The sequence below is a fragment of the Rhinolophus ferrumequinum genome, chromosome 11 (assembly GCF_004115265.2).
Source record: "Rhinolophus ferrumequinum isolate MPI-CBG mRhiFer1 chromosome 11, mRhiFer1_v1.p, whole genome shotgun sequence".
Taxonomy (NCBI): domain Eukaryota; kingdom Metazoa; phylum Chordata; class Mammalia; order Chiroptera; family Rhinolophidae; genus Rhinolophus; species Rhinolophus ferrumequinum.
Genome location: NC_046294.1, coordinates 7,099,823 through 7,124,901, shown reverse-complemented (window position 1 = coordinate 7,124,901; position 25,079 = coordinate 7,099,823). Strand labels below are relative to the sequence as shown.

Sequence of the window (25,079 nt, the reverse complement as noted above, 5' to 3'; positions counted from 1 at the left end):
GCTTTGTGGGAATATTGGGTCTGCGGTCTAAGAGACCCGATGGTGTTACCTTGGGAGAAGGGGGAAAAGGGAAAGGGGCAGCGCATGCCCTCCAGCTTGGGCAGGCTAGGCTCCGCCTCTCATGCATATGCAGATACACCAGCCTCTCTGCCCGTCCGGCCCTCTCATTTACATATGTATGTCGTTTCCCGGTCCCGAGCGATTTCGCCCACTCCTCTCGCGCACAGTACGCCCCGCCTCCTTCGTTACGTAAGAGCGTTCTTGGCCTCAACCCCTCCCGGAGCCTTTCCGCGTCTCCTCTGATCACGCCCCCTCGGCGGCCGCAGACGCAAGTGCGCCGCTGTGGTTCGCAGCGGCGGGGCTGGACCTTCCTGAAAGCGCGCCCGCTGGCTCCGCCGGCTCCGCCCCTACTCGTCCCGTCACGCAGGCGCTGCCAGCCCCAAGTGTCTGATTAGCATAGGGCGTCAAGCCCCGCCCCCTGCTTTGCATGCGCACCGCCGGCCCCGCCCCCGCTGTCAGCTGGAGGAAGCCGAGTAGGAAGCGGCCGCGATGTCCTTTTGTGTCCTACAAGCCGCCAGCGGCGCCGCGGAGTGAGGGGACGCGGCGCGGCAGGGCGGCACGGCCCGAGGAGGCGGCGGAGGAGGGGCTGCCAGCGGCCCCTGGCTCACCCCGGCGCTCCGGGCCGCTCGGCCCCCATGCCTGCCCGCCCGCCCAGTCGAAGCCCCAGGTCTGGGGGCGGAGGGGAGCGCCGCTTGGGGGAGTGGGCGGGCGGGGCGCGGGGGCCATGTGCGAGCGCGGCAGGGAGGCAGGCGGGGGCGGGCTCCAGGCGGGGTCCGGCTCCGGGACCCGACAGGGTCACGGTCGGGACCTGGTTGAGAGCCGGACGAGGTCAGGGTCTGGGGAGGATCCGGCGTCCAGGTTCTGGTGCGCCGGTCTGGGGCAGGGGCCGGCTCTGACTTGGGCTGCAAGTCCCGGCCAGGGTCGAGCTTGGGCCTCGGATCCAGTCCTAGGGCAAGGTTCAGTCCAGCACCTGGAGCATGCTGAAGTCCCAGGGGCGGGCCGGGGTGGAACATGGGGAGGGTCCCTGTCGGGGAAGGGGCGTTGAAGACCACGTGGGGGCGCTCGAAGGGGCCTTGGGCCACCCTCCTCTCTGGGTCAAAGGTCATCTCACCGGCAGGGGAGAACTTCCTCCTTCTTGGCACTCCCCTTTTACTTCCTGATAACCTGATAGAGGTCCCCCGCGGGCGGAGGGGGAGGGAAGGCGCGGCAACTTTAGGCAACTTCCCGTAGGTGTACGCAGGTTGTGGGGGCGGGGCGCCCCGGAGGTAGAGGACTCAGCGGCAGCGGGAGTGTAAGAGTGAATGTGCTGGTGGGTGGGGTGAGGGGGTGTGCATGGAGGTGGAGCCACGCCTGTCGGTGTGCCTGGGGTTGGGCTTGCTGGGACAGGAGGGGGCATTGTGTCAGGTGTGAAAGCTCTGAATGTGTTTCCACAAGGGTCACTGCCTGTGAGTGTGGGAGCATAGTGAGAGTGTGTATTTGTGAGTGAGTGTGATTATGAGTCTTGAGTGTGACTTTGTTTATGGGTATGCACTTGGGGAGGATTGTGGGAAGACAAATCTGAGCAAGGGTGAGAACTGGGCTTGGGAAAGGCCAAGTGTGAGAGTGAGCATGTGTGAACATGTGAGGAGGACACCTGAGAATCCAGGTGAGTGGGAATGTATGAGGGTGTGAATACATCAACTGCCCTTGGGTTTGTGTGCCTCTGTTTACACTCTTGAATGGAGGATACCCAGGTGATGGGGAGATCACTGAGGTCCCCAATATCTGGAGAAAATTGAGAGATATCCTGCTTCTGGCTGGGTATTCCAGATGGGGTTGAAGGTCGCCTGGGGCCAAGGTTACCCTGCTCCCTGGCCTGGGTGGGAGTAGGGTGTTTCCAAGCTTCCTGCAGGTTCCCAAGTGGCAGACTTGCTGTCAGTTACTGGCCCTGGGGGCTCTGGAGACTCTGTTCCCATAGCAACAGCTGGGGGCACTCTCTTCATGGGCAGCCCTTCCTTGGACTCTGCCCCCCACTTCCTCCCCCTGGCTGAGCCTGGAAGCCTGGCCCCAAGTCTGGGGTTGGACAACCAAGGTGGCAAGGTGTCTCTTCAGCCCCCATCCCAGCACCTCCCTGTGACCTGACAGGTCTCTCCCCACAGGTGACCAGCGCCATGTCCAGCCAGGTGGTGGGCATTGAGCCTCTCTACATCAAGGCAGAGCCAGCCAGCCCCGACAGCCCAAAGGGTTCCTCGGAGACTGAGACCGAGCCCCCTGTGGCCCTGGCCCCTGGCCCAGCTCCCACTCGCCACCTCCCAGGCCACAAGGAAGAGGAAGATGGGGAGGGGGCTGGGCCTGGTGAGCAGGGTGGTGGGAAGCTGGTGCTCAGCTCCCTGCCCAAACGCCTCTGTCTGGTCTGTGGGGATGTGGCCTCCGGCTACCACTATGGTGTGGCATCCTGTGAGGCCTGCAAAGCCTTCTTCAAGAGGACCATCCAGGGTGAGCCCCCAACCCACCCCTGTGCCCTTTGCCTTCTGGGCCTAGAGCTACCCAATTGGTGCAATGCTGGGTGGCACTAGACCCCCAGACTGCCGTAGTACCACTGGGGGTTGGCAGCCTGCTGTTCCTAGGCCCTCTTATCTCCCAGGAATGCTCTTTCCCTAAAAGTTAAATAAAGCCACCGGCATGTGTTGATGGTTTGGATATGGGATGTGAGAGGGGACTCGGGATGCCTTCTAGGTTTCTGGGTACAATAGGCCCAGCACTTTCCACAGTGGCTCTGAAAAATTTGAGACAGCCTCTGCCTCCTCCTAAGCTTTGCTCTTGCTTCTGGCAGCTGCTGGCCTCTCACCAGCATAGAACATGACCCCCTTTATGTTGATTTCCCCAAAGCAACACCAGCACAAGGCAGGTTTGTTTGGCTAACAGAGAAGCTGCATCCTAGTTCAGTATCTAACTTTAAAAAGACTCGTAGGCACCCCTGCTAATAGTACTCAGGGATTTTTCTCACTCAGGAGAGCATATCAAAATATGAGTGAACAAGATGGTGATGTAATAGGCATTACTTGGAATGTGCCTGTTACTTATATTTTTATGTTACTTTTGGTTACTTTGGGGTTATAACGTGTAATTTTTGAGAACAGTTCTTGAGTACTTACCAGGCACTGTGCCCCTTTATGGTCATGATCCGTTATTCTCATAGCAACCATAAGGTGCCAGCACTTGTTATCATAACTGAGGCCCAGGAAGGTTTTTAAAACTTTGTTCAAGTCCCAAAGGTAGAAAATGGCAGAACCAGGATTTGAACTTGGGTCAATTTAGGTCCAGAGCTGAACTCTTACACGCCAGACTGCTGTCTCTGCTTATTACTAATAACCGAACTTTGGACAGGTGCCTCACGAATGATTGTGACATTCCAGCGAGTTTTGACTTGGCCTAGACTCACTAGTCTAAAACTTCTGTGTTCTTCTGGCTCTGAAGCCCAGTGAGCCAGCAGGTCCACGTCCAGGTGTCTCCTATGCACCTTGGAACCGTTCATTCTCTGTTGACTCAGTTGACAAATATTTATTGAGTACTAACTATAAATAGTAATCACTCATTGAATATTTAGGTGTTGTGAACCAAGCCAAATGTGTTAACCTCAATTACCCCCTTGAATTCTCACAACCCACCTTTGTAAGTACTGTTTTTATCACTCCAGTTTCATAGATGGGAAAACTGAAGGTTTGAGGGCTTAGATAATGGCACTTGCTCAAGGTCACACATTTGGTTGGTGCAAGTGTCAGGATGGGCCCCTGCCAGCTTCCAGAGCCTTCACAAACCTGTGCTTTGTTGCCCTGGCCACTGTTCCAGGCATGGGGACATAGCTGGGACTAAGGCAGGACTGCCCTGCCTTCAAACAGTTGACATTCTAATAGAGGCGGAATAGAGAAAATGATGAATTGCACGCAATTGTTATAGTATGCATAGCTGTTATAGAATAGCTGTAGTATAGTATAGCCGTTATAGTATAGTAAATGCTGGAGGGCTAGGAGCAGGATATGTGCGAGGAACCTGGCTGGATCTGGGGCTCTGGGGGGCTTCCTTGAGGAGGCGTCTTGAACTGAGTGTGGAAGTCTGGGTAGGGTATAGGAGAAAGTGTGCTATGAGGAGAAAGGCGTCAAGGGCATGCTGGCTGGTTGTGTCATTCAGTCTTGGCGGGAGCCTTGTGCGGTTGGGAGGGCTGCCGTATATTCATTCATCCGGTTATTATGAGAGCCCACTATGTGCCAGGCCCTGTTTCTAGCGCTGGGGCCAGTCCTAGCCCTTGTGAAGCTGATAGTAAAGGGGGGAGACAGATAATATAGAAGATAAATATGTACGTATGTGGCATATTAGGTGGTGCTGAGAGCTGATGAGAAACTATAAAGCAGGGACTGGTGGCTGGAGGTGTCTACAGAGGGCATTTGGCATTCTCACAAAGTGACCAGGGAAGGCGTCCCTGAGGTGACAACAGGCAGAGATCTGAAGAAGGGAAGGGGGCTGCAGGCTCTGAGGCAGGGGCCTGGAGCCAGAGCAGAGTGCAAGAGGGGGGAGGTCAGAAAGGGGGTGAGGACCAGGGGTATAGGCCTCAGGCTGCGGGGTTTCCGTGGGCTTTTACTGGGAAGGGAGCTCAGTGGAGGGTTTTGAGCAGGGGAGGGACAGGATCTGACTTAGGTTCAGTACAATGCCTCTGGCTGCTGTGCGGAGAGTAAATGAAGGCGGCAAGGACGGCGGGAGGCCAGGGAGCAGGTGAAGTGACTGACGGGTCAAGGGTAGAAGCAGTTGCCGGGGGCAGAAGAGGTTGGCTTCTGGACGTATTAGGAGGTAAAGCCCGCCAGGATCAGCTGATGGGTTGGATTTGAGGTGTGAGAGAATCAAAGGCGTATCCTAGATTTCTGCTTGGGCACCTGGGCAGGTGGAGTTACAGGTTTTGGAGGTTAGATCGCGGGCTCCATATAGGGCAGGTTCGGTTTTTGAAGCCTTATAGACATGCAACATGTCAAGGAAGCAGTGGGATATGAGTCTAGAGTTCAGGTAGGTCTAGGCAGAGAGAAACTTGAAAGCCCACGACTAGGTAGGATCACCATGGGAGTGAGTCAGTGGAAATAAAGTCCGAGGACAGCCGGGGGTTCTTCAATGGAAGGAGCCAGGGAAATGCAAAACTACAAGGTGGCCAGTGAGGTGGGAAGAAAACCAGCAGTGTGTCCTAGAAGCAAAAGAAGTGTTTCCAGTAGGATGCGACCAACGACCAACGATGTCAGATGCTCCTTTAGGCCATTTAAGATGAGGATGAGAATTGACCATCTCGTGTAGCTATGGAGAGGTCATTGTGCCCTTGAGGAGAACAGATGAGGGTAGCAGAGCTGGGAGACATGGCTTGACAAGAGGCTTGGGACAGATGCAGCCTGATTCCCCTGGTCCCAACCTTTCTCTTGCCCAGACAGGGGCCCCCAGTGCAGCAGCCATTCCCCTCATTGCCCCGGGCTTCCCTGCCCCACTCACGGCACTCCTGCTCTCCCCAGACCTGTGCTTGCCCGGGGCGAGTCAGGGCTCTCCTGTCTGCTGGGCCCCCTCCAGGCCCTGGGAGGCCGCCACTGGAGCCCTGCCTCTTCCTGGCAGGGAGCATCGAGTACAGCTGTCCGGCCTCCAACGAGTGTGAGATCACCAAGCGGAGACGCAAGGCCTGCCAGGCCTGTCGCTTCACCAAGTGCCTGCGGGTGGGCATGCTCAAGGAGGGTGAGCACTGGGCAGGGGCCTTGGCGAGGGCTGGGCGAGTTGGGCGCAGGGGGCCCGAGAGGGCAAGGCCTGAGAAGTTCGGGTGGAATGGACTGGGCAGGAGGCTCCGCAGAGCAAGCCGCCTCCAGCTTCATGGACATAGCCCTGTCCTACAATTCAAGGGGTACGTCTGGACCGTGTACGGGGTGGGCGACAGAAGTACAAGCGGCGGCCAGAGGTGGACCCACTGCCGTTCCCAGGCGCCTTCCCTGCTGGACCCCTGGCAGTAGCTGGAGGCCCTCGGAAGACAGGTGAGTGCTGTGGGTCCTTGGAGCTCTAGGGTCGGGTGGGGCTGGGACACAAGAGACCTATCTGGTGTCATTCATCTAGGGTAGTAATCTTGGGCACTGGAACCCAAATTTTCCCTTCATTTATTCACTTATTCATTCCCTCCAAGAAATATTTTTGAAAATACCTTTTTCTGTGTCAGTCCCTGAGTAGTACCACTGGGGATGGGGACAGGTTTACTAACACTCTGAACCTGTCCACAAACAGACTGGCTTCCCCTGGGAGATAGGGAGAGCCCTTCCCCGAGGTGTCTGACCCTGCAGGCCAGTGGCTGCTGAGGAAGGCCACAGGGGGACTGACTGGGAAGATGCTTGATCCCGAAGAGCCTGCTGGTTGATGAATTCCAGTTCCTCTTCCAACTGTCACTGTAGCCCCGGTGAATGCACTGGTGTCCCATCTGCTGGTGGTGGAGCCTGAGAAGCTGTACGCCATGCCTGACCCAGCGGGCCCTGATGGACACCTCCCAGCTGTGGCTACCCTCTGTGACCTCTTTGACCGAGAGATTGTGGTTACCATCAGCTGGGCCAAAAGTATCCCAGGTAAAAGGCCAGGTGATGTGAGGCTTCCCCCAGTGGGCCAGGCCACGCCTGGCCATGGTGCACCTGCTCAGCCAGGTCTGCTCCCCACTGCCCTCCAGGCTTCTCGTCACTGTCGCTGTCTGACCAGATGTCAGTACTGCAGAGTGTATGGATGGAGGTACTGGTGTTGGGCGTGGCCCAGCGCTCACTGCCGCTGCAGGATGAACTGGCCTTCGCTGAGGACCTGGTCTTGGATGAAGAGGGGGCGCGAGCAGCTGGCCTGGGGGAACTTGGGGCCGCCCTGCTGCAGTTGGTGCGGCGACTACAGGCTCTGCGGCTGGAGCGGGAGGAGTATGTTCTGCTGAAGGCCCTGGCCCTTGCCAATTCAGGTGAATCTGGGTAGGCACTGACAGGTCTCCTTTAGGCCCTCCATAACTTTGATGGTGGCACAGCCCCACTTTGTGGACAGGGAAAACTGAGGCATAGGGAACAGTGACTTGCTGAAAGCCACAAAGCAAGGCAAAGGCAGGCCTAAGGAACTGCACATAGGATTTTGAACCCTAGTGCCACCATACTTACGTGGAAAGGTGAATGATTTAGTGGAAAGGAAGGTAGGGAGGACAAAAGGGAGCCATAGCTAAGAGAAAAGGTGGGCCCTGGCTCAGGGGTAGGAGCCATGAGTGGTGCCTCAGTCAGCCAATCAGCAAATCCGTGTCTGGCTCCTCTGTAGGCCCTTCCAGCAGTACCCAAGCAGATGGGGGCTCTGCCCTTCCTGGAGATGGCCCATGCCAACAGCGCTCTCCCTCTCCTTGCAGACTCTGTGCACATTGAAGATGCTGAAGCGGTGGAACAGCTGCGAGAAGCTCTCCACGAGGCCCTGCTGGAGTATGAAGCTGGCCGGGCAGGCCCTGGAGGGGGTGCTGAGCGGCGGCGGGCAGGCAGGCTGCTGCTCACGCTACCACTCCTTCGCCAGACAGCTGGCAAAGTGCTGGCCCATTTCTATGGGGTGAAGCTGGAAGGCAAGGTGCCCATGCACAAGCTGTTCTTGGAGATGCTCGAGGCCATGATGGACTGAGGCAAGGGGTGGGGGCGCTGGCAGGACCCGCCCAGCATGGGGTCAGCCCCAAGGGGGCAGAGCTGGGGTCTGGGCAGTGCCACAGCCTGCTGGTAGGGCCAGGGCAATACCATCAGCCCCTGGGAGCAGGCCCTACACCCTCCCCTCCCCCTTCCTCGGGGGTGTTAGAAGCTGGGAATGTGTGCGCCCAGGCTCTGGGCATAGTGCTGCCCCTTGCAAGCCATAACATGCCCCCAGAGTGTAGGGGGCCTTGCGGAAGCCATAGGGGGCTGCAGGGGATGTGGGGAGGGGGCAGAAGCCTGATCTCAGGGAGGGAAGGGAGTGGAGGCCACAGTCTCCCAGTGGGTGATGCTTTTGCTGCTGCTTAATCCAACCCCCTCTCTAGAGCAGAGGGGTATTTGGAGAGCAAAGGCCCCTGCCCCCTTCGCTCCTCTCATCATTTGCATTGGGCATTACTGCCCACCCCTTGAAGCAATAACTCCAAGCAGGCTCCAGCCCCTGGACCCCTGGGGTGGCCAGGGCCCCCCATCAGCTCCCACCCAGCCTCCTCAGGGGGTAGGGAGAGCACTGCCTCTATGCCCTGCAGAGCAATAACACTATATTTATTTTTGGGTTTGGCCAGAGAGGCGCAGGGACATGGGGCAAGCCAGGGCCCAGAGCCCTTGGCTGTACAGAGACTCTATTTTAATGTATATTTGTTGCAAAAAGAAACCGCTTTTGGTTTTGAACCTTTAATGAGAAAAAAATATATCGAGCTCAAGAACACTGTGTGTGGTGTGTCACTGGGTCAAGAATTGGGGATACACGCGACATAACTAACAGGAAATACACAAACAAAGCTACACATGGTCACAGAATGAAAAACTGGTGTCTGGCTCGATTAAGTCTCTGTTTCCTCGGAACTCAGCAGCATGTTGGGGATCCCGCGGCTGATGGGGAACATACGACCAGACTCCGGGCATTGCAGGGTGCCCTCCAACACTTCCACCTTTGGGGAAGAGGGGAACAGAGCTGAGCACCGGCAGCCTGTGGGGGTGGCTGGCTGCGTGGAAGGGGAAGCAAGTGATGGGCCAGTTCTCACCTCCAGCAGCACGTGGTGCATTTTCCTCAGGAATGTCTCATCTTGCTCATACCCCTGAATCGGCCCTTTGGGCACCTCGATCAGACGCAACTGTAGGCAAGAGGCCTAAATCATCTCTGGGGATCCCAGACCCTGGCCTGGTGCAGGGGGCTGCGGTGTGACCACCCCTACCCGCCACCCCACGCCAGAGTGTGCACGGGCAGGGGGAGGGTCCTCACGTGATCAGCCGCTTCCAGAAGCACCTCCCACTCAACCTTGGGTATCATACGCGCCACGAAGTCCGGGTTGAACTCCACATTGTTGATGCGGACCTCGGTGGCCTGCGGGGCGGAGGGGTTTAGTTAGGCAGGAACCAGAGCCTGGTTTCCCTCTCCATTCCAGAAGAGGGGCGCGACACCGTCCCCGGGCGGGTACCTGGAGGCGCAGGGGTAAGCCACGGGGTCCCACCCCTCGCACATGCGAGCTCAGCAAGTTGTGGGTAAGCAGCTTCATGTCGCCACAGCGCTCTCGCCAGGCCGGAACCGGAAGAACGTCGACACTCCTATTCGTCACTTCCGGGGCCGCTCCGCTCTCTATCCTATTAGACGGCTGGGAGGAGCGGAAGCAGCGAACTTGCTGGAACTTCTGGTGCGCGCCGGAGCCCAGATATAGCGTAAAGGCCTGGTCGGGTCGTGGGTAGCCACCGGAAGCATCCCTGCAGGAGGTTGCTAGGGCGCAGGCCCAGTAATTTTGGCGGAGGCAAACCTCCACTCGCTACAAATCATGTACAATGCAAATCATATGTAAGATAGCCGCAATGCAGGGGCTTTCGTTGAATGCAAAATAAATATGTTTTACTCTTACACAGGCGCCTGATACCGTCGTTTCCCGCCCCCGCTTTCGGTTAAGGAACGGAAACACTGCCCCAATCTGTCAATTAGGCCCATCCCCCATCCTTGCATGCAAAGAAGCTGCGCGGCTGCCGAAAGCTCCGCCCATTTATAACTGCGCCAGTGGCCCAGCCCCAAATGCGAATAAGCCCAACGTCCTGGAAGCTCCGCCCCTGACGCGCCCCCCGCCGTAGTGGAGGCGGCCGGCCCGGCCAGTTGGCTGAGGCCCCGCCCTTTGCAGGGTTCTGCTGCGGTTTGGCGCTCCAGGCCCCGCCTCCTGGCGTTGTCACTTGGTGGGGGCGGGGCAGTTGCGGCCACGGAGCTGGGCGTGTGATAGACGGGGATGTACGTCCTGGGCCACCGAACCGGCTCGCTACTCGCCCGGGCAGCCGCCGTCCAGTGTGCGGCAGCGGCGGGAGCTAGAGCGTACCTGGAAGGAGGCCTAGAGTGGACACGTGGCAGGGTCCGCTGTTTCAGAAGCGCTGCTGCAGCTATGGCCCGGATCAAGGTGACCGCGGGCCTGGCCTGACCCCCTACCCCCGCCCATCCCTCCAAGGCCCTTTGTGCCACTGAAGGCAGTGGCCCCCAGCCCCATACCCTGCTGGCCTCTCTCTTTCTTGCCTTACGCACCTTTCCCTGACGTCCTAGAGTCTCCTTCCGCCACCTGTCCCCCTTATCCCCTCAACAAGACCCCGTAGCTGCCCGACTGTTCTCGCCAATTTTAAGGGCCTCGTGCACCATCTCTTGGGACGGTCCCCGAGGCTCTCCAGGCTTCTCTTCCACATCTAGTTTGCGTTTGCGACATCCTGTGCGGGTTTCCACCATTTTCAAGCGATTGAATACCATGGCTTCCCCCACCTTCTCCTTTGCCCCAGGGTCCCTCTTCTGCCCCAATACATAACCCCCCTCCCAGCCATACTCTCCCGCATGCTTTTGTCGGGTTATTGGGCATCACTCTGATCCCATTTTCTGAAACAAGTGTCTCATAGAACCCCCACTGTATCTCTCCCGTTCCACTCCACCCACAGCTAATTCCCACCCTTCTGCTTAGTCCTTCACGCCTCATCTTGAACCATTCCCAAGCTCCTTAGAATTGCCTTCTCCACCACCTCACTCTTCTGAGACCCCCTCCTCCCTCTGTTTCATTCTACTCTCAACCTTTGGGCGTCTCAGAGACTCTCCCCAACCCCTGCCTTTCCCTTTTGTCTCCCTCCTGCCTAGAAGTCCTCACATGCTCCCAGGTAGACCGGTGCTTCCCCCTTCAAGAGATTCCTTCTTTCATTCTATACCCCCTGGATGTAGGGAACTGCACCACCATCCCTTCCCCGCCTGCTGCCGCCCCCTCCCTTTTTCTCTTCACGACGGTGGGACACTCAGACCTGGCCAGGGTCCTCTCCCTGCCTTCCCGGTCTCCTCCTCTCCTCCAAAATACCTGCCTGCCCCTCCTCCATCTGCTCAATTATCCCACTTCTTTCCAGTAACACAGCTTGTTTACTCAACTCCTTGCGACACCCTGGAGGCCTTCTTTCCCTTTTACTGTTGTCACCAATAGGTCCGCAAAAGGAATTGGGCCACCTTGAAATCTGGAGGATGTGGGGTAACCAGGCAGCCAGGGGAGAGGGGAGGGTAACAGGGAGGGGCCTCTGGAAACTCTGACAGGATTTTCCTGACTTGTGTCAACCCTGGCTCCACCAGGCACTGCTACCAGGTCCTCCTACCAGGCCCTCTGTCCCCCTGGCTCTGATTTGCTGCCCTTCCCTTGCCCTCCCTACCTGCCCCCCACTCCCTGACCCTTACCTTGGAGTCCTTCTCTCTAGGTGGGAGATGCCATCCCGTCTGTGGTGGTTTTTGAAGGACAGCCTGGGAACAAAGTGAACCTGGCAGAGCTGTTCAAGGGCAAGAAAGGGGTGCTGTTTGGAGTCCCTGGGGCCTTTACCCCTGGTTGTTCCAAGGTGAGATCCTGCCCTTCTGGGGCTCCGCAGTTGGGATCTTGTATACCTCTTTGTATTGTTCATAAGTCTTCCACTTCATCCTGAGGCAGCTTGCAACAATAGTATGTAGATGACGTGACAGTTAAAAAGCTATCAATAGTGTTCAGAAAATAAGTGAAGGCTCTGAAAAGATAGTGGTACCAGGAATACAGGAGAAAGGGACCTGCTGTGAAATCCAGCAGCTCTTATTAACCCTGCTGGGTGGCAGGCACTATAGAAGGTACTTGGGACTCGGGTAAATAAGACATAATTATGCCTATGGCAAGTTCATGGTCTTGACCACAGAACACTTAAGTGTGGATCTGAGCTTCCTACTGGCCAAGGCAAAAAGGAACTGTGGTTTCCACAGTCTCATTGTCTGATGAAAGGTATCAGAGAGGCAGTTTCCCGTTTCCTGAACCTTTGTTTCCCCTCTCCAGACCCACTTGCCAGGGTTTGTGGAACAGGCTGGGGCTCTGAAAGCCAAGGGGGCCCAGGTGGTGGCATGTCTGAGTGTGAACGACGTCTTTGTGACTGAAGAGTGGGGAAAAGCCCACAACGCAGAAGGCAAGGTGAGGTGTGGGTCCTGCTTGGCTCAGGGGCCAGGCAGGAGATTTTTCTTGTGACCTTTACTTTCTCATTAGGTTCGGCTCCTGGCTGACCCCACAGGGGCCTTTGGGAAGGTGAGTGTACCCCCAACCCCCACCCTACCAAGTAGTCCCTGTGCCAGGCCTTAGAAACAGGGACTTGGAGGGACACGGCCAATGTAGGGAGCTGGGCAGCTTGGCCTGTTCTGGGGGTTTCTGACCCTTTTCTCTGCCTCTCCTCTTAGGAGACAGATATGTTACTAGATGACTCGTTGGTGTCCCTCTTTGGGAATAGACGGCTCAAAAGGTAAAAGTGAGAGGGTTCTCTGTGGGGTTCCCCTGCCACCCCCCCATCTCCATTCCCAGCCTCAGGTTGTTGTAACTGTCCCTGCCCTTTTTCTGGCAGATTCTCCATGGTGATAGACGATGGTGTAGTGAAGTCCCTGAATGTGGAGCCTGATGGCACAGGCCTCACCTGCAGCCTGGCCCCCAACATCCTGTCACAGCTCTGAGGCCCTGGGCCAACATACTCCTGAAACGCTTTCCTATTTTCATCTGCCCAGTCAAGGGCAGAGGGCCCAAGCTCAACCTCAGCTGGGCCACCCAATTGGAACCTTGGCCAGATTTCTGCAATAAACACTTCTGGTTCACGTCTGTCTCCTTGATTTTTGAATCGATCATTTGCTAAGTCCAAGGCCTAATGACACTCATAGCTGTGGGGGTTGTGGGGTTGTGGGGGTAACGGGCAGGCAGGGGCTGAAAGGGGGATTAATATAGGAGACCTTGATTTAATTTAGGAGGTAATGAGGTAAGGCATCTTTTTTTTTGTTTGTTTAAGATTTTTATTGGGGAAGGGGAACAGGGATTTTATTGGGAAACAGTGTTTTTCCCAGGGCCCATCAGCTCCAAGTCAAGTTGTCCTTCAATCTTAGTTGTGGAGGGCGCAGCTCAGCTCCAAGTCCAGTCGCTGTTTTCAATGTTGGTTGCAGGGGGCACAGCCCATCATCCCTTGTGGGAACTGAACCAGCAACCTTGTTGTTAAGAGCTCTGTTCTAACCAACTGAGCCATCCAGCCACCCACCGGGAGCTTCAACGGCAGCTCAGCTCAAGTTGTTGTCTTCAGTCTAGTTGCGGAGGGTGCAACTCACCGGCCCAGGCGGGAACCGAACTGGCAGCCCCCCTGCTCAGGGCTCTTGCTCTAACCAACTGAGCCATCATGCCACCCCAGGAAGGCCTCTTGAAGGTAGTGTTATGAAGCATCAGTGTACAAATGGAGAAAGGACTAGTGGTCTGAAGAGCAAGGGAAGGAGCGTCCATGCAGAGGGAGCACATCGGGAAAGGCCCTAGGCAGACAAGAGCTTGGCTCAAACCCAGAACTTTTGCATTTGATCTCTGGGTACTGGTTGATCTCACTTAGACCATAAATCCTAGGGTAGGAACTTTGACTCTAAACACCACCCCCCTCTCCCCTGGCCAACCCCCAGCCCCACCATTTTTTCAGACTGTTGAACCCCTCCCCAGAGCACCCACATCCCAGGAAGGATCTTTGGTCCTTGGGACCATCTGACTGGCAGAAAGAGCTTCATTAATAGAGGCAGTGCTGGTTAAGTCCAGGAGAACTCCCTGGAAGAAGAGACAAGGTGAGCTGTGGACAGGAGAAGATGGTGAAGCCCTAAGCAGTGGTTGGTGTACCGTGAGGGGCTGGGGGACGTTGCTTTCTGCAGGCCCTGCTTTTGGGCCTTTGCCTTTTGTCCCTGGGAAGCCATGTGCTTGGCAGTAAGCAGCGATTATCAGGCCCCTGCTGTGTTTAGAGCTCACAGCCTAAGGGGGCAAGTGCATCAGGTGTAGTAAAAATCCTCACTGACTATCCTGTGGGATGTGTCAAATGGAGCGCAAATGAAATCAGGCGGCTTTGGCTAGAAATAAATGATAAAGACTTATTCAAGGGTCTTAGGGTTTATAGACCGGAACCACAACTAGGCAATACCCAGAGTGTTCCGAAGAAGAAAGAAAAGCTGAGGGTTCTGAGAGTAAAAAGTACATTCTTGAGGAGAATGGATCCTGCATTCTTAACTTCTCGTTTGTCTGAGATAGTAATCTGTGTGACTGGCGTCTGGATAATGGATGTCAGGTGGTCGGGATAGTGAACATTCTTTCCTTAGTCGTTTAGGGGGTAATCAGAGGGTTATCTGGAGGTTTGATGTGTAGGCATGCCTCGGAGAGATGGTGGGAGATATGGTGGGTTTGGTTCCAAACCAGAACCGCAACAAAGTGAGTCCTAATCTTTTTGCTGGTGGAAGGCCTTATCGTCAACTTGTAAAAAATGCAACACCTATGAAGTGCAATGAAGCGAGGTGCGATAAAGTGAGGTATGCGTGTATATCCAGGCACAGAGGCAGGTCTGGAAAGTTCATTTTCCCAGGTTAGTTAGAACAAGAATAGAATTGTTTCCTGGTACTTCAACCTACTTGATTTTAGGAATTTAGCCACTTAACTATAGTGACTTCATTTTAGTTCTTCACTCTATTCCTCAGGTGTGAACTCGTGCCATCCTGTTATAGCACAGAGAGGTTAAGGCCTGGCTCATTCAGCCACTGAAGAGGAGTTCGGATTTGAACCAGTCAGCCAGCTTCTGGGGAGCTTTATTCACTGTGGTGCTGCCCTGCTGTGGTCCTGCCAGCACCAGGCTCCCTGGCCTGCCTGGCTGTCTGCGGGGGCTCAGCACCCAGAGATGTCTAGGGCAGGCCACACTCACTGTGAGGTCAGGGAGAAGGTCAAGGAAAGGCCTTTTGGAGGCAGTGTGATTGGTGCCCCCGGCAGAGGGAACAGTGTGGCCATAGGTACAGAGGGTGGAACAGCCGCACGTTTCTGCTACACACAGAACAGCTAAGGGAGAGAGGGTGCTGGGAGGGAGGGGGACTTTTAAGACCTAGTAAGCCGCTCAGCTTTCCTCCTGTGGGCACCTCAGGCCAGGGAAGGATATCTGCAGGGCAGTGTTGGGTTAGCTTCATACCTGGGCTTCTGTGTGGAGGTAGAGCTGGAGTGGGGGCGAGTGGGAGGAAGTGAGACTCCAGGTGGGCAGTGCAGGGAAGAACTGATGACTGAGTGACGTCCCACAGGTGGGGACTGATACCTGGGTACCTGTTGGGTGTTGGGAGGTAGGGGGTCTGGGGGCCACTGGCTGGAGGTGAAAGGGCTGGGTGTTGGGCGAGTGTCCATGTGGATGGGGCACTCAGCAGGGGGGACCACCCACCCACCTTTAGTTCTCTCCCACAACCTGCCATCCCTCGGGGTCCTGGCCTGGGGCAGGACAGGGGGCTGACCACTCCTTTGGGTCACAGCACTGTCCTCGACTTGATGGTGGAAAGGCCCTCTCTTTTCTCTCTTTTGTGGACACCGTGTCTCTTTTTTTTTTTTTTTTATAGATTTTATTGGGGAAGGGGAACAGGACTTTATTGGGGAACAGTGTGTACTTCCAGGACTTTTTTCCAAGTCAAGTTGTTGTCCTTTCAGTCTTAGTTGTGGAGGGCGCAGCTCAGCTCCAGGTCCAGTTGCCATTGCTAGTTGCAGGGGGCACAGCCCACCATCCCTTGCGGGAGTCGAAACCGGCAACCTTGTGGTTGACAGGACGTGCTCCAACCAACTGAGCAATCCGGAAGGCAGCTCAGCTCAAGGTGCCGTGTTCAATCTTAGTTGCACCATCCCTTGCAGGACTTGAGGAATTGAACCGGCAACCTTGTGGTTGAGAGCCCACTGGCCCATGTGGGAATTGAACCGGCAGCCTTCGGAGTTAGGAGCATGGAGCTCTAACCGCCTGAGCCACTGGGCCGGCCGACACCGTGTCTCTTAATCCTCCCGTCACACAAATGAGGAAACTGAGGCATAGCATTTCCCACAGTCACCTGTGTGCACACCAGTGAGTGGTCTCGAGCACCTGAAAGCCCAGGGTGGAGAGAGCGTCTGAGTGGGCGGCTGCACTCCTGCCCCCTTTTTCCTCTTCACTGCGGCAGACCTCACGCCACTCGGGCAGATCTTTGCCATCAGAGCAAGTCCAGTGTCTACACTGCCACTCAGCTGCCTCTGTTTCCTCTCCTCCTGGCTTCTTACCTGGCTGGCTGAGGCCCAGCAAGGCCTCTGAGAGGCAGTGTCCCCTCCAGGGTCCTGTTGCCGCTGGCTGGGCCTTTAGGCCAGGATGAGGGGCTTCCAGGGCTCGGGTGGCCCCTTCAGCCAGCATGAGAGTTGGGTGGGTGGAGGTGGGGCTTCGGCCTCGGTGGCCCTGGCTGCTGTCCACATGGCTCAGCTTGATGGGGTGAGTGTGGGGGAGCCCTGTGAGCTGCTCCGGTGCTGGAAGGCCCCAGATCGAATGGCAAAAGAACGTGGCAGAGCTCCTGGCGGACAGGCCAGGTTTCAGGCCTATAAATAAGGGACGCCAGGCCCTGGTGGCCTGGACCAGTGGATTCTGGAGGCTGTGGCTGTGACTGGCAGAGCAGTGGGCATGACCTTCATGGGCTGCTTGGTGGCCAAAGGGCCAATGTTAAAACCAACCAAACAGCCCACCCACCCACGCACCCTGAAACAGCCTACCAACACATCCCCAAATAAAACACCTGCCTGTCCTGACCTGCCCAAGGCCACAGCAACCCTACCCGGAAGGCCAAGGGTTTTACTCAGCATCCATGGTTCTGGGCCTTTTCTGGGCCAAGAGTTCCTTTGAAGCACTAAGAGCATGCCCTCTTCCTTAGAAAATGCATGTTTGTACATGTGTGTGCACATATGCTCACATGGATACCTAATGTTCTTGAACGGTTTCAAGGAACCCCTGAAGTCCTTCAGAAGTTCTAGGGGGGCCTCCTATCCCCGCCTGAAGGCCTCATAGCAGAGCAGGGTCACTGGGCTTTGGGCTGAGACCCCCAGACTGTGAATTTGACCTGCTACTGAGAAGCTGGTGACCTTGGGCAGGCGATTTAGTTTTTCCGACCCCACTTCCCTCATCTGTAAGATGAGGATGATGTGGGGGAATAAACGAGACGATTGACACAGAGCATTTGGCACAGTGCCCAGCACACAGTAAATGCCCAATAAATGGTTATAGAAAGAAAAATAAAAAGAAGCCCTGCTCTCCACCATGCAGCCTGCATGTCCATAGGGAAAAGCTAGGAGTGTGGAGAGAGGTCCAAACCCAGTCCTGTCACTGAGGATTCCTGTGGCTGTGGCTCCCTTGGTCTCAGTCTCCTCATCAGTATCAGGGGGCTAGTGACTCTCTTATTGTCCATTGTCTCTAGGCCCCCGGGACCCGCCAGATGTTATCTGGTGCCTGAAGTCTCACCCTAAGAAGCTGGGAGGATGCCTCCAGGGGCATCTTTGCCAGGCCGTAGAGAATCAAATCTGAGCTTCCGAGAGAAAAAGAGGGTCGGAGGGGTCCCAGCCTAGACCAGGCTTGGGTACAGCCACACAGGTGCCATGATCAGGAGCCGTGGAGGCTACTGGCCCCAAGGGAACACACCCTGCTGGTGGAGGTTGGGGTTTGGCCACACAGGCACTGAGAAGTAATAGTGGAGAGAGAAAAATGTGAGTATGTGTTTATGTCACTTAGGGAAACACTGTGGGAACGCACATTCGTGGTGGTAATGAGCGTGCATATCAATCTGCCATGTTATTTATATTTATATCAACTCTCCGCTTGATCTGGCAATCATATCTTTTTACTTAACACAGGTAAGTTGCCCTGCTCAGGATGGGGAACACAGGAAATACTCAACACATGTTTTGGGAAAGAGTAAAAAAGTGATGGAAGGGAGGGAGAGAGAAAGCTGTCCTTTTCCCTGCTTCGCTCACAGATACGGAATAGGAAGGTTGATAATCTCGGGCCAGTCTGGCAGCTCCGTAATTACTAGGGACCCACGTTCCTTCCATCTTGCTGCTCTGTCATATGGCTTCTGCTTCACCGTCCGTTGTGGCTACTTGAGTTCCAGCCATTCCAGCCATAGTCCAGCCAGCAAGAAGGGGGAAATGGGGAACAGGAGATCAAAGACTGTCTTTTAAAAAGGGTTTCTGGAAGCTGCCACCTATCATTTCCACTTATATCTCATTGGCCTTATATCTCCAAGTCTCTGTCCCTGCAATCTTGGTGTCCACAGTCACTCCAGTTTCTTAATTTGGGGTCCTCCAAGCTCCTGCCTCTTCAGCATCCCCCTGACAATGTTTATCACCCGGGACGCCCCTCCCTTTCCTTCTTCTGCCCAAATCGCTCTAATCTTCAAAGCCTCAGGTCAGTCCTGTTTGCGGAGGATGACAGCCTGTTCCTGGTCCCTTCCCTGAACTGGTCCATATGACTCACACCCTCAGCTTGATTAAAGATGGAGTTTTTTGACATATGACACATGTATCATAAAACTCACCCTTTAAAAGCATACAATTCAGTGGTTTTCAGTCTTTGCACCAAGTTGTGTAACCACCACCACTATAAAGGTGGATTTATAATCTCAGGGATTTCTCCTAACATGAAGCTGCTTGTCTCTTCTGAGCGTTGCGATTATGTAGTTACGAAAGGCACATTCAGACCTTTGGGGGTTCCACTTGCCCTGTGTACCTCCACAGTCACATCAGGTGTCTGGCATCCAGGGGCTATTTGCTGAGAGTCATCAGGGGACAAAGTGGTGAGAACAGGTCAGGCATGGGCCCCACTGGCAGCACTGCAGGACCAACTCCAGGTCCCCAGCATGTGTTCTAATGGAGTTGCAGTGCCATGAAGCGCAGGTTCCCACCTCAATGTGCTCACCGTTAGTGGGGGCGCCAGCCCCTGGATGAGTGTTTGCAGTCAGCACAGTGGAGCTGTAGCCCAGGTCCGGGAGCTTGGGGCATTACAGAGAAAGGACCCTGCCCACAACTCTACCCTCCTTGGAAGTAAGGGAGGGACAAAATGACTTCTAGCTGTGTGACTGAAAAATGAAAACAGAGGTGGGGAGGGTGTTCCAGGTGGCAAGAACAGCCTGTGCTAAGTCCTAAAAGTAAAGATGATCGAAGTCTGGACTGAGCAGAGCAGGTGAAGGCGGTGATGGGATTTTGTCCACAAGCTGTGGCTCAGTTGGGTTTTCTTGGTGGACGTCTGGGTGTCTCCAGTGTTTGGCAAGGGGCAGCTTCAGACACATTTCTATTTTTGTTTCCTCTTGGGCTCCTTCCTCAGTGCATGTTCCCAAATGCCAGTGTTCTGGGTCAAAGGGCTGTGGCAGTTTTATTGGTCTCTGGAAACTCTGAGGCCATTTTGAGGGCTGTCAGCGATGAGTGCATATGCTTCTCTCTCCACCTGCAACACGAGTTTTACTGTCTGGATTTGTTTTTGCTAGCTTAATGGATGTTTAATGGTACCTTGGAGCTGTCTTTAATGTGTGTCTTTAATTACGAGGGAGGCCGGCAACCCCGGGTCTTGGAGCTGGGTCTCCCCAGGCTTGCTAACTGGGTGCTAGGTTCCAGCCTTGCTCTCCTGCCAGACAGCAACAAGGCAGTGGGAGGGAAGACGATACAGCTTTCAGAGTCTGAGGACTTCGTTTTCCCTCAGAAACCCTACTTACCCCATCCCTGTTTGAGCCTCACTTTCCTTGTCTCTGAAATCGGAATTCATTTGTTCAAAACCATTAATTTGGCTGCTTTCTGTATCTTGGCTCCACCACTTCCTGGTCGTAGGGTCTTACGTAAGTGACTTATCCTCTCTGTGTGTCAGTTTCTTCATCATAAAAGGGGGATAATAATAATAGTACCTGTATTTTACAGCTATGGAGGGGATTAAGTGATTAATACATGCACAGAACAGAGCTGGCACAGGTAAGTGGTCAGTAAATGTTGGCACTCTCATGGTTTCTGTGGCTTGTGTCCAGACGGTAGCCGTGAATGACCCGACAACGTCCCGCCCTCAGGGAGCTTCCACTCCAATGGGGAACAGGCAAAGCAAACAAGGGAAGATACAGAGTGGAATAAGGCGGCGTTGAATAAACTCAAAAAGTTGGGAGGCTTTGGCTAGAAATAAATGATAAAGATTTATTCAAGGGTCTTAGGGTTTATAAACTGGAAACACAACTAGGCAATACCTAGAGTGTTCCAAAGAAGAGAGAAGAGCTGAGTTCTTAGAGTAAAAAGTACATTCTTGAGAAGAATCAGTCCTGCCTTCTTAGCCTCTGGATTGGACCGAGATGGTTCCTCTAGATGACCGGTGGTCTGGATACTGGGTGTCAGGTGGTCTGGATAGTGAATACTCTTTCCTTAGCCCTTCGGGGGTAATCAGAGGGTTATCTGAAGGTCTGATGTACATCCAGTCATTGACTCAGGACCGAAAAGTTCAAAAGTTTAAGCTCCCAGGTTGGTTAAAGCAAAACCAGAATCGTTTCCTTGTGCCTCCACCTACTTGAGTTTAGTAATTTAGCAGCTTGACTATAGCGACCCCATTTTATTTCTTCAGTGTTTCCCTTTTGATCAAGATTTTTTCTCTCTCAGAAAACACCATAGATTAAACAAAACATTTTAAAGTTCCTCGATGCCAAGGTGGCAATGCCTTTCTTGGGTCTATCGTGTCCCCTGTAGAGAGAATATGGGCCAGAGACATGTACGGGTCTTATAACCAGCTCAATATTTGTGCCAATTTTTAGGTTGAAGTATTAGGAAAAGGACCCAGTAAGACATTAGAGTTATATATTGTTTCTGAAACCAGTCTCAATCTTGAGAATAGGTCAGTTCAGTTAGACAGTGGTCTCTCATTTCAGGTGGTGCTGTTGAAGGTGGCTGGCTCCCAAAGTTAGGCCTGTGGTACCAGCAGTCAGGTATTTAACAGGAGGAAACAAAAGAAAAACAATAGTTAATAATTATAATTAACAATGGTTAACTATAATCCTAGTGTCTGAGTTCTGAAGGCAGCTAGTCGAGAAGATTTCTAGGTATCTGGCTTGAAGTATCTTCAGATGGAGTGAAGGCAGGCAGTGACAATTTGATAGATTCTTCTGGTTTGCTGTTCGAATGTCTCTGGTGACTTTTCTGCCACAGGCGTGAAGATTGTCTGTGTGTGAGCTCTTGTGGTGATTTCCCTGAAGTTTATATCGAAGGTGAGAGGCTGGAACTTGATTCAAAGTACAGGGAGAAGCCACTGGAGGGTTTAAGGAGGGAAGGGTCATAAGCCAGTTAATATTTTTAAACGACACCTTGGGTGCTGGGTGGAGGCTGCCTGGAGGAGGACTGGTGCCAGCATCCCAGCTTTGGTAAGAGGCTTAGGGTGAGGCAGGGTGGGGACACCCTGGGGAGGGCAGGAAGGGAGAGCTGGCTGAGAGTCAGGTAGTGGGGGTTGGGCTCGTCAACTGCTGGAGCCCTGGCCTTGCAGGTTGCACCCTGTGTCCCTGGGCACCTGGCCTGGCACTGGGCAGATGGTCCTGGTCCCCACCCTCCCAGGCCCTGGCTTCGCACTACCTCCTCTTACCTGTGCAGCTCATTTGGGCCACTACCAGGAATTTTTGCTTTTTTCCAACTCTGGCTCCACTATTTCTACCCCCAAATGGTGGGTGGGACAGCCCACCCCATCTCAAACACTTGGGTGGGGAGGAGAGGGTCTCTCAGACCCAACACCAGAGGGCCAGGAGGCCAGAAGGCCTTGGAGCCTGTTTTTGTTTTCAGTTCTTGAGCTTAGGGCCCTGTACCAACTGGTTAGGGAGCTGGGCCCCAGCCAGGCTGCTGGGGTGCCAGGCAGGGTTCTGGGCCCATCACAGATGGGGAGAAAAAGCTGCTCTCTGACTCGGCCCTGGTTGGTCCCGGTCTCTGGCTGGACCTGGCCACCACCTACCCTGGATTCCCTGAGCCCCAGTGCCCTCCTGCTCTGGCCTTTGGGGTCAAACCAGGGCTTTCCAGAAGTCACAACCAGAAGGGAACTGGGAGGTGGAGTCCTTTTACCCCCGCGCTGTGCAGATGGGAAGCTGAGCCCCAGAGGGAGGACACTGCAGGGAGACAGCGGCAATTGACTACATTGTCTGTTTGTCTGCTGTCTTTCTCTGCTTCTTGCCCACCTTGTGGGTCCCCATGCCGGCCTCAGTGGGCACTGAACTCCCTTTAAAAACGGCCAGAAAAAGCCATCTGAGCAGGGCAATCGTTATGGCACTGTTAGTAATAGCAAAAGATGTAAATATTTTAAATATTTGTCAACAAGACAGTTTAAATGATGATGGGATAGCAACATGGTAGAATATACTACACAGCCATTAAAAAGGCCAAGGCCAATGGTTCCGAACAGAAATGAAACAAATTGCAAAATATATTGAGAAGCAAGGAGGTGCACGGCTGTGGGTGTGGTTGCAACCACCCATTCTAGATGGACACAGGCAGCTGAATCTCAGAGGGACACCAAATGCTAAGGGGGGATCAGGGCCTGGGGGATAAGAGTGATGACAGGGAGACTTGATTTTTTTCTCTATACCCTTATGCACTCTTTTTTTTTAATTCAAGTTTATTGGGGTGACAATTGTTAGTAAAGTTACATAGATTTCAGGTGTACAATTCTGTAATCCATTATCTATATCTCACATTGTGTGTTCACCACCCAGAGTCACTTCTCTTTCCATCACCATACATTAGATCCCGTTTACCCTCTTCTAGAGCCACCCCTCTCACCCTGAGGCACTCTTGATATTTCCTTTTTCTTTCTTCTATTTTTTAAGGAGGGAGCAGCTCACAGTGGCCCATGTGGAGATCGAACCGGCAACCTTGGTGTTATTGGCACCACACTCTAACCAACTGAGCTAACTGCCCACCCCACTCTTGACATTTTTTATCACGTATCTGAAAAATCATATGAAGGAAAAATCTATCCAAAGGAGAGGGACCACTGCCAGCCTCTGATGAACGCCCTCCACAGCTAACGGAGCATCAAAATCCCCGGATCTCTGTGTCAGTGGATGAGGGAACCCTTCTGAAGCCTCCTCCCCACCCCCATGCCCCCAACCACCCCAACTGCCCGACTCAGCTGAACCAAGTCAGAGAACCAGACTGATGTGCAGCCAGGCGTGTCTGGAGTGGCGGATGTGAGAGCAATTGGCGACACGGCCCCTGCCTCTGCGGAAGGGTGTGCAAGACTCGGAGATGTTGAGCAAGGCAGGGGCCGTCAGTGGCCAGGAGATAAGGCCCAGTCATCAGGCTCCTCCAGCAGGTGCTCTGGAGGACTTCCTGGGCTGGAATCCCCAGGGAATGCAAACAGAAGATTCACAGATGGTCAAATCAGGAGGAATCCTTGATATCATTAATACTAAACATAATAACTACCCCAGGGACCATTCAATGAATGCTCCTGGAATCCTCATAACAACGTTCTAAGAGGATAATACTCATTTCAGATGCATCTCGGGAGGGTTAAACAAGGGGGCTCCTACTATTTAGGGGTTAAAGAGTGCTTTGCTGGGGGGTGGGGGGGACGTCCGGTTAGGTCAGTTGGTTAGAGCGCGGCGCTCTTAACAAGGTTGACGGTTTGATTCCCACATGGGCCACTGTGAGCTGCACCCTCCACAACTAGATTGAAATAACTACTTGACTTGGAGCAAATGGGTCCTGGAAAAACACACTTAAATAAGTAAAAAAAGTTTTTTAAAAAAGAAAAAAAGAAAGGCCTTTGTACACCTGAAACTAATTAAAAAAAAAAAAGAGTGCTCCACTGTTGCCTCTGGGGTTTTCCTCTAGGCTGCTGACGCCCTTTCTGCAGGGTTTGATGCTTTTGAAGTGTGGGCACGTGCTGGCAATGACAACTATGTCAGCACTGCAGCCAGCCAGTAGTTACTCTACCATGTAACCTGACTTCAGAGATTTAAATGTGAGAAATGAAGTGTCTTAGAATCAACGAAGCACAAATAATTTCTGAACTTTACACTGGCCATGCTTCCAGCTGCCAAAGAGCCCTTGCACATTCTGTTCCTGCTGCCTGGAATGCCCTTCCTTCCTTCTCACTTTGCCTAATTAACCCCGTCATCCCTGATCTCAGCTCCGTCATCTAGCCCCCTCCAGATGCCTTTCCTCACCATCCCCTTAAGTCAAATCCCTGCCCCACCGATGCACGTAGTACCATTGCAACGTTAGACTTGGAGCGTGAGCGTGATTGTTTTGGGTAGCTGTCTCCCTGGTGTACTGTGCGTCTCACAGGGACAGGGACTATGTGGCTTATTATTATATCCCAGTAACCAACACTGGAGTGAGCCGGTGAATGAAAGAACGAACAGAGGACCCATAGTCAGCAGTGGAGACTGCTTTCCTCAGAGGCCGGAGTTCTACCCACTTCTTTTACAGACAAGAAACTGAGGCCAGATGTCCTGTCTCAGTCCAGTGTGCATAGAATATGGGGGAGGGTGGCATTCTGAGGTGGCTTGCTGGGGGAGGTGGCATCTGAGCCAGGCTTCACAGGTTGGGCAGCAGTTTGGGAAAGTCGGAGAAATATAAAGGAGAAAGAAAGCCGGCAAATGAGAAGATGCAGGTGTGGACCCTCAGACTTACCCTGCAAAGCTTGGAGCTTGCTCAGAGGCCCTGGAAGGTACAAAGCCAAGGTCCCTCTTTTGGGTTTCAAGTTGGGAAATGGAGGCCTCTCTCCAGAGAGACGGAGGACTCACCTGCCATTGTCCATCGAGTCCGGAGAGCTGTGGGCATTGCTCCTGGGGGGGCCCCCAGCCCCACCATCCCCTGTTAATCTCCAGCCCTGCCAGAGATGCTGGGAGAATACAGCGTGGCAAGGTGGGGGCTGAGGCAGGACTCTGGGGGTGCACAGGCCGGCACACACCCGGAAGGAGGAAGCTGCAAGAGTGTCTGTGGCTGGGCCCTGGGATCTCCCACTCGGGGACTTCCTCTTCCTTTCAGGGCA

At 54.1% G+C, this 25,079-nt stretch overlaps 3 protein-coding genes and 1 long non-coding RNA gene across 4 annotated transcripts; 2 read left to right on the top strand and 2 right to left on the bottom strand.

The window, feature by feature from the left end:
- Nucleotides 1-503: 503 nt before the first annotated feature.
- ESRRA (estrogen related receptor alpha) lies at nt 504-8,476 on the top strand. Its single transcript, XM_033119740.1, has 7 exons — nt 504-727; nt 2,199-2,535; nt 5,677-5,793; nt 5,955-6,083; nt 6,492-6,659; nt 6,758-7,027; nt 7,454-8,476. Exons 2-7 carry the CDS (start codon nt 2,211-2,213, stop codon nt 7,711-7,713), a joined length of 1,269 nt encoding a protein of 422 aa, XP_032975631.1. The 5' UTR covers nt 504-727; nt 2,199-2,210; the 3' UTR covers nt 7,714-8,476.
- TRMT112 (tRNA methyltransferase activator subunit 11-2) lies at nt 8,429-9,430 on the bottom strand. Its single transcript, XM_033119741.1, has 4 exons — nt 9,209-9,430; nt 9,013-9,114; nt 8,795-8,884; nt 8,429-8,701 (listed from the first exon to the last, which is right to left on the bottom strand). The coding sequence occupies exons 1-4, from the start codon at nt 9,284-9,286 to the stop codon at nt 8,594-8,596; spliced, it is 378 nt and encodes a 125-aa protein (XP_032975632.1). The 5' UTR covers nt 9,287-9,430; the 3' UTR covers nt 8,429-8,593.
- A 455-nt stretch (nt 9,431-9,885) lies between these two features.
- On the top strand, nt 9,886-12,870 carry PRDX5 (peroxiredoxin 5). Its single transcript, XM_033119742.1, has 6 exons — nt 9,886-10,171; nt 11,481-11,615; nt 12,074-12,205; nt 12,278-12,316; nt 12,466-12,527; nt 12,627-12,870. The coding sequence occupies exons 1-6, from the start codon at nt 10,007-10,009 to the stop codon at nt 12,730-12,732; spliced, it is 639 nt and encodes a 212-aa protein (XP_032975633.1). The 5' UTR covers nt 9,886-10,006; the 3' UTR covers nt 12,733-12,870.
- Nucleotides 12,871-20,231: 7,361 nt separating this feature from the next.
- LOC117029913 (uncharacterized) lies at nt 20,232-25,008 on the bottom strand. The gene is made up of 2 exons (XR_004424314.1): nt 24,832-25,008; nt 20,232-21,008 (listed from the first exon to the last, which is right to left on the bottom strand). It is a non-coding gene; the product is annotated as an uncharacterized LOC117029913 (long non-coding RNA).
- Nucleotides 25,009-25,079: the final 71 nt, after the last annotated feature.

What these genes read in the sequence shown, in the direction of transcription:
- PRDX5 (XM_033119742.1), top strand. Translation starts at nt 10,007, where the DNA reads ATGTACGTCCTGGGCCACCGAACCGGCTCGCTACTCGCCCGGGCAGCC. An exon ending in CAGCTATGGCCCGGATCAAG is followed by an intron (nt 10,172 to 11,480) that starts GTGACCGCGGGC and finishes CCTTCTCTCTAG; the next exon opens with GTGGGAGATGCCATCCCGTC. An exon ending in CCACAGGGGCCTTTGGGAAG is followed by an intron (nt 12,317 to 12,465) that starts GTGAGTGTACCC and finishes CTCTCCTCTTAG; the next exon opens with GAGACAGATATGTTACTAGA.
- TRMT112 (XM_033119741.1), bottom strand. Translation starts at nt 9,286, where the DNA reads ATGAAGCTGCTTACCCACAACTTGCTGAGCTCGCATGTGCGAGGGGTG. An exon ending in TTCTGGAAGCGGCTGATCAC is followed by an intron (nt 8,885 to 9,012) that starts GTGAGGACCCTC and finishes TCTTGCCTACAG; the next exon opens with TTGCGTCTGATCGAGGTGCC. An exon ending in TGCACCACGTGCTGCTGGAG is followed by an intron (nt 8,702 to 8,794) that starts GTGAGAACTGGC and finishes TCTTCCCCAAAG; the next exon opens with GTGGAAGTGTTGGAGGGCAC.
- ESRRA (XM_033119740.1), top strand. Translation starts at nt 2,211, where the DNA reads ATGTCCAGCCAGGTGGTGGGCATTGAGCCTCTCTACATCAAGGCAGAG. An exon ending in TGGAGGCCCTCGGAAGACAG is followed by an intron (nt 6,084 to 6,491) that starts GTGAGTGCTGTG and finishes CTGTCACTGTAG; the next exon opens with CCCCGGTGAATGCACTGGTG. An exon ending in CTGGGCCAAAAGTATCCCAG is followed by an intron (nt 6,660 to 6,757) that starts GTAAAAGGCCAG and finishes ACTGCCCTCCAG; the next exon opens with GCTTCTCGTCACTGTCGCTG.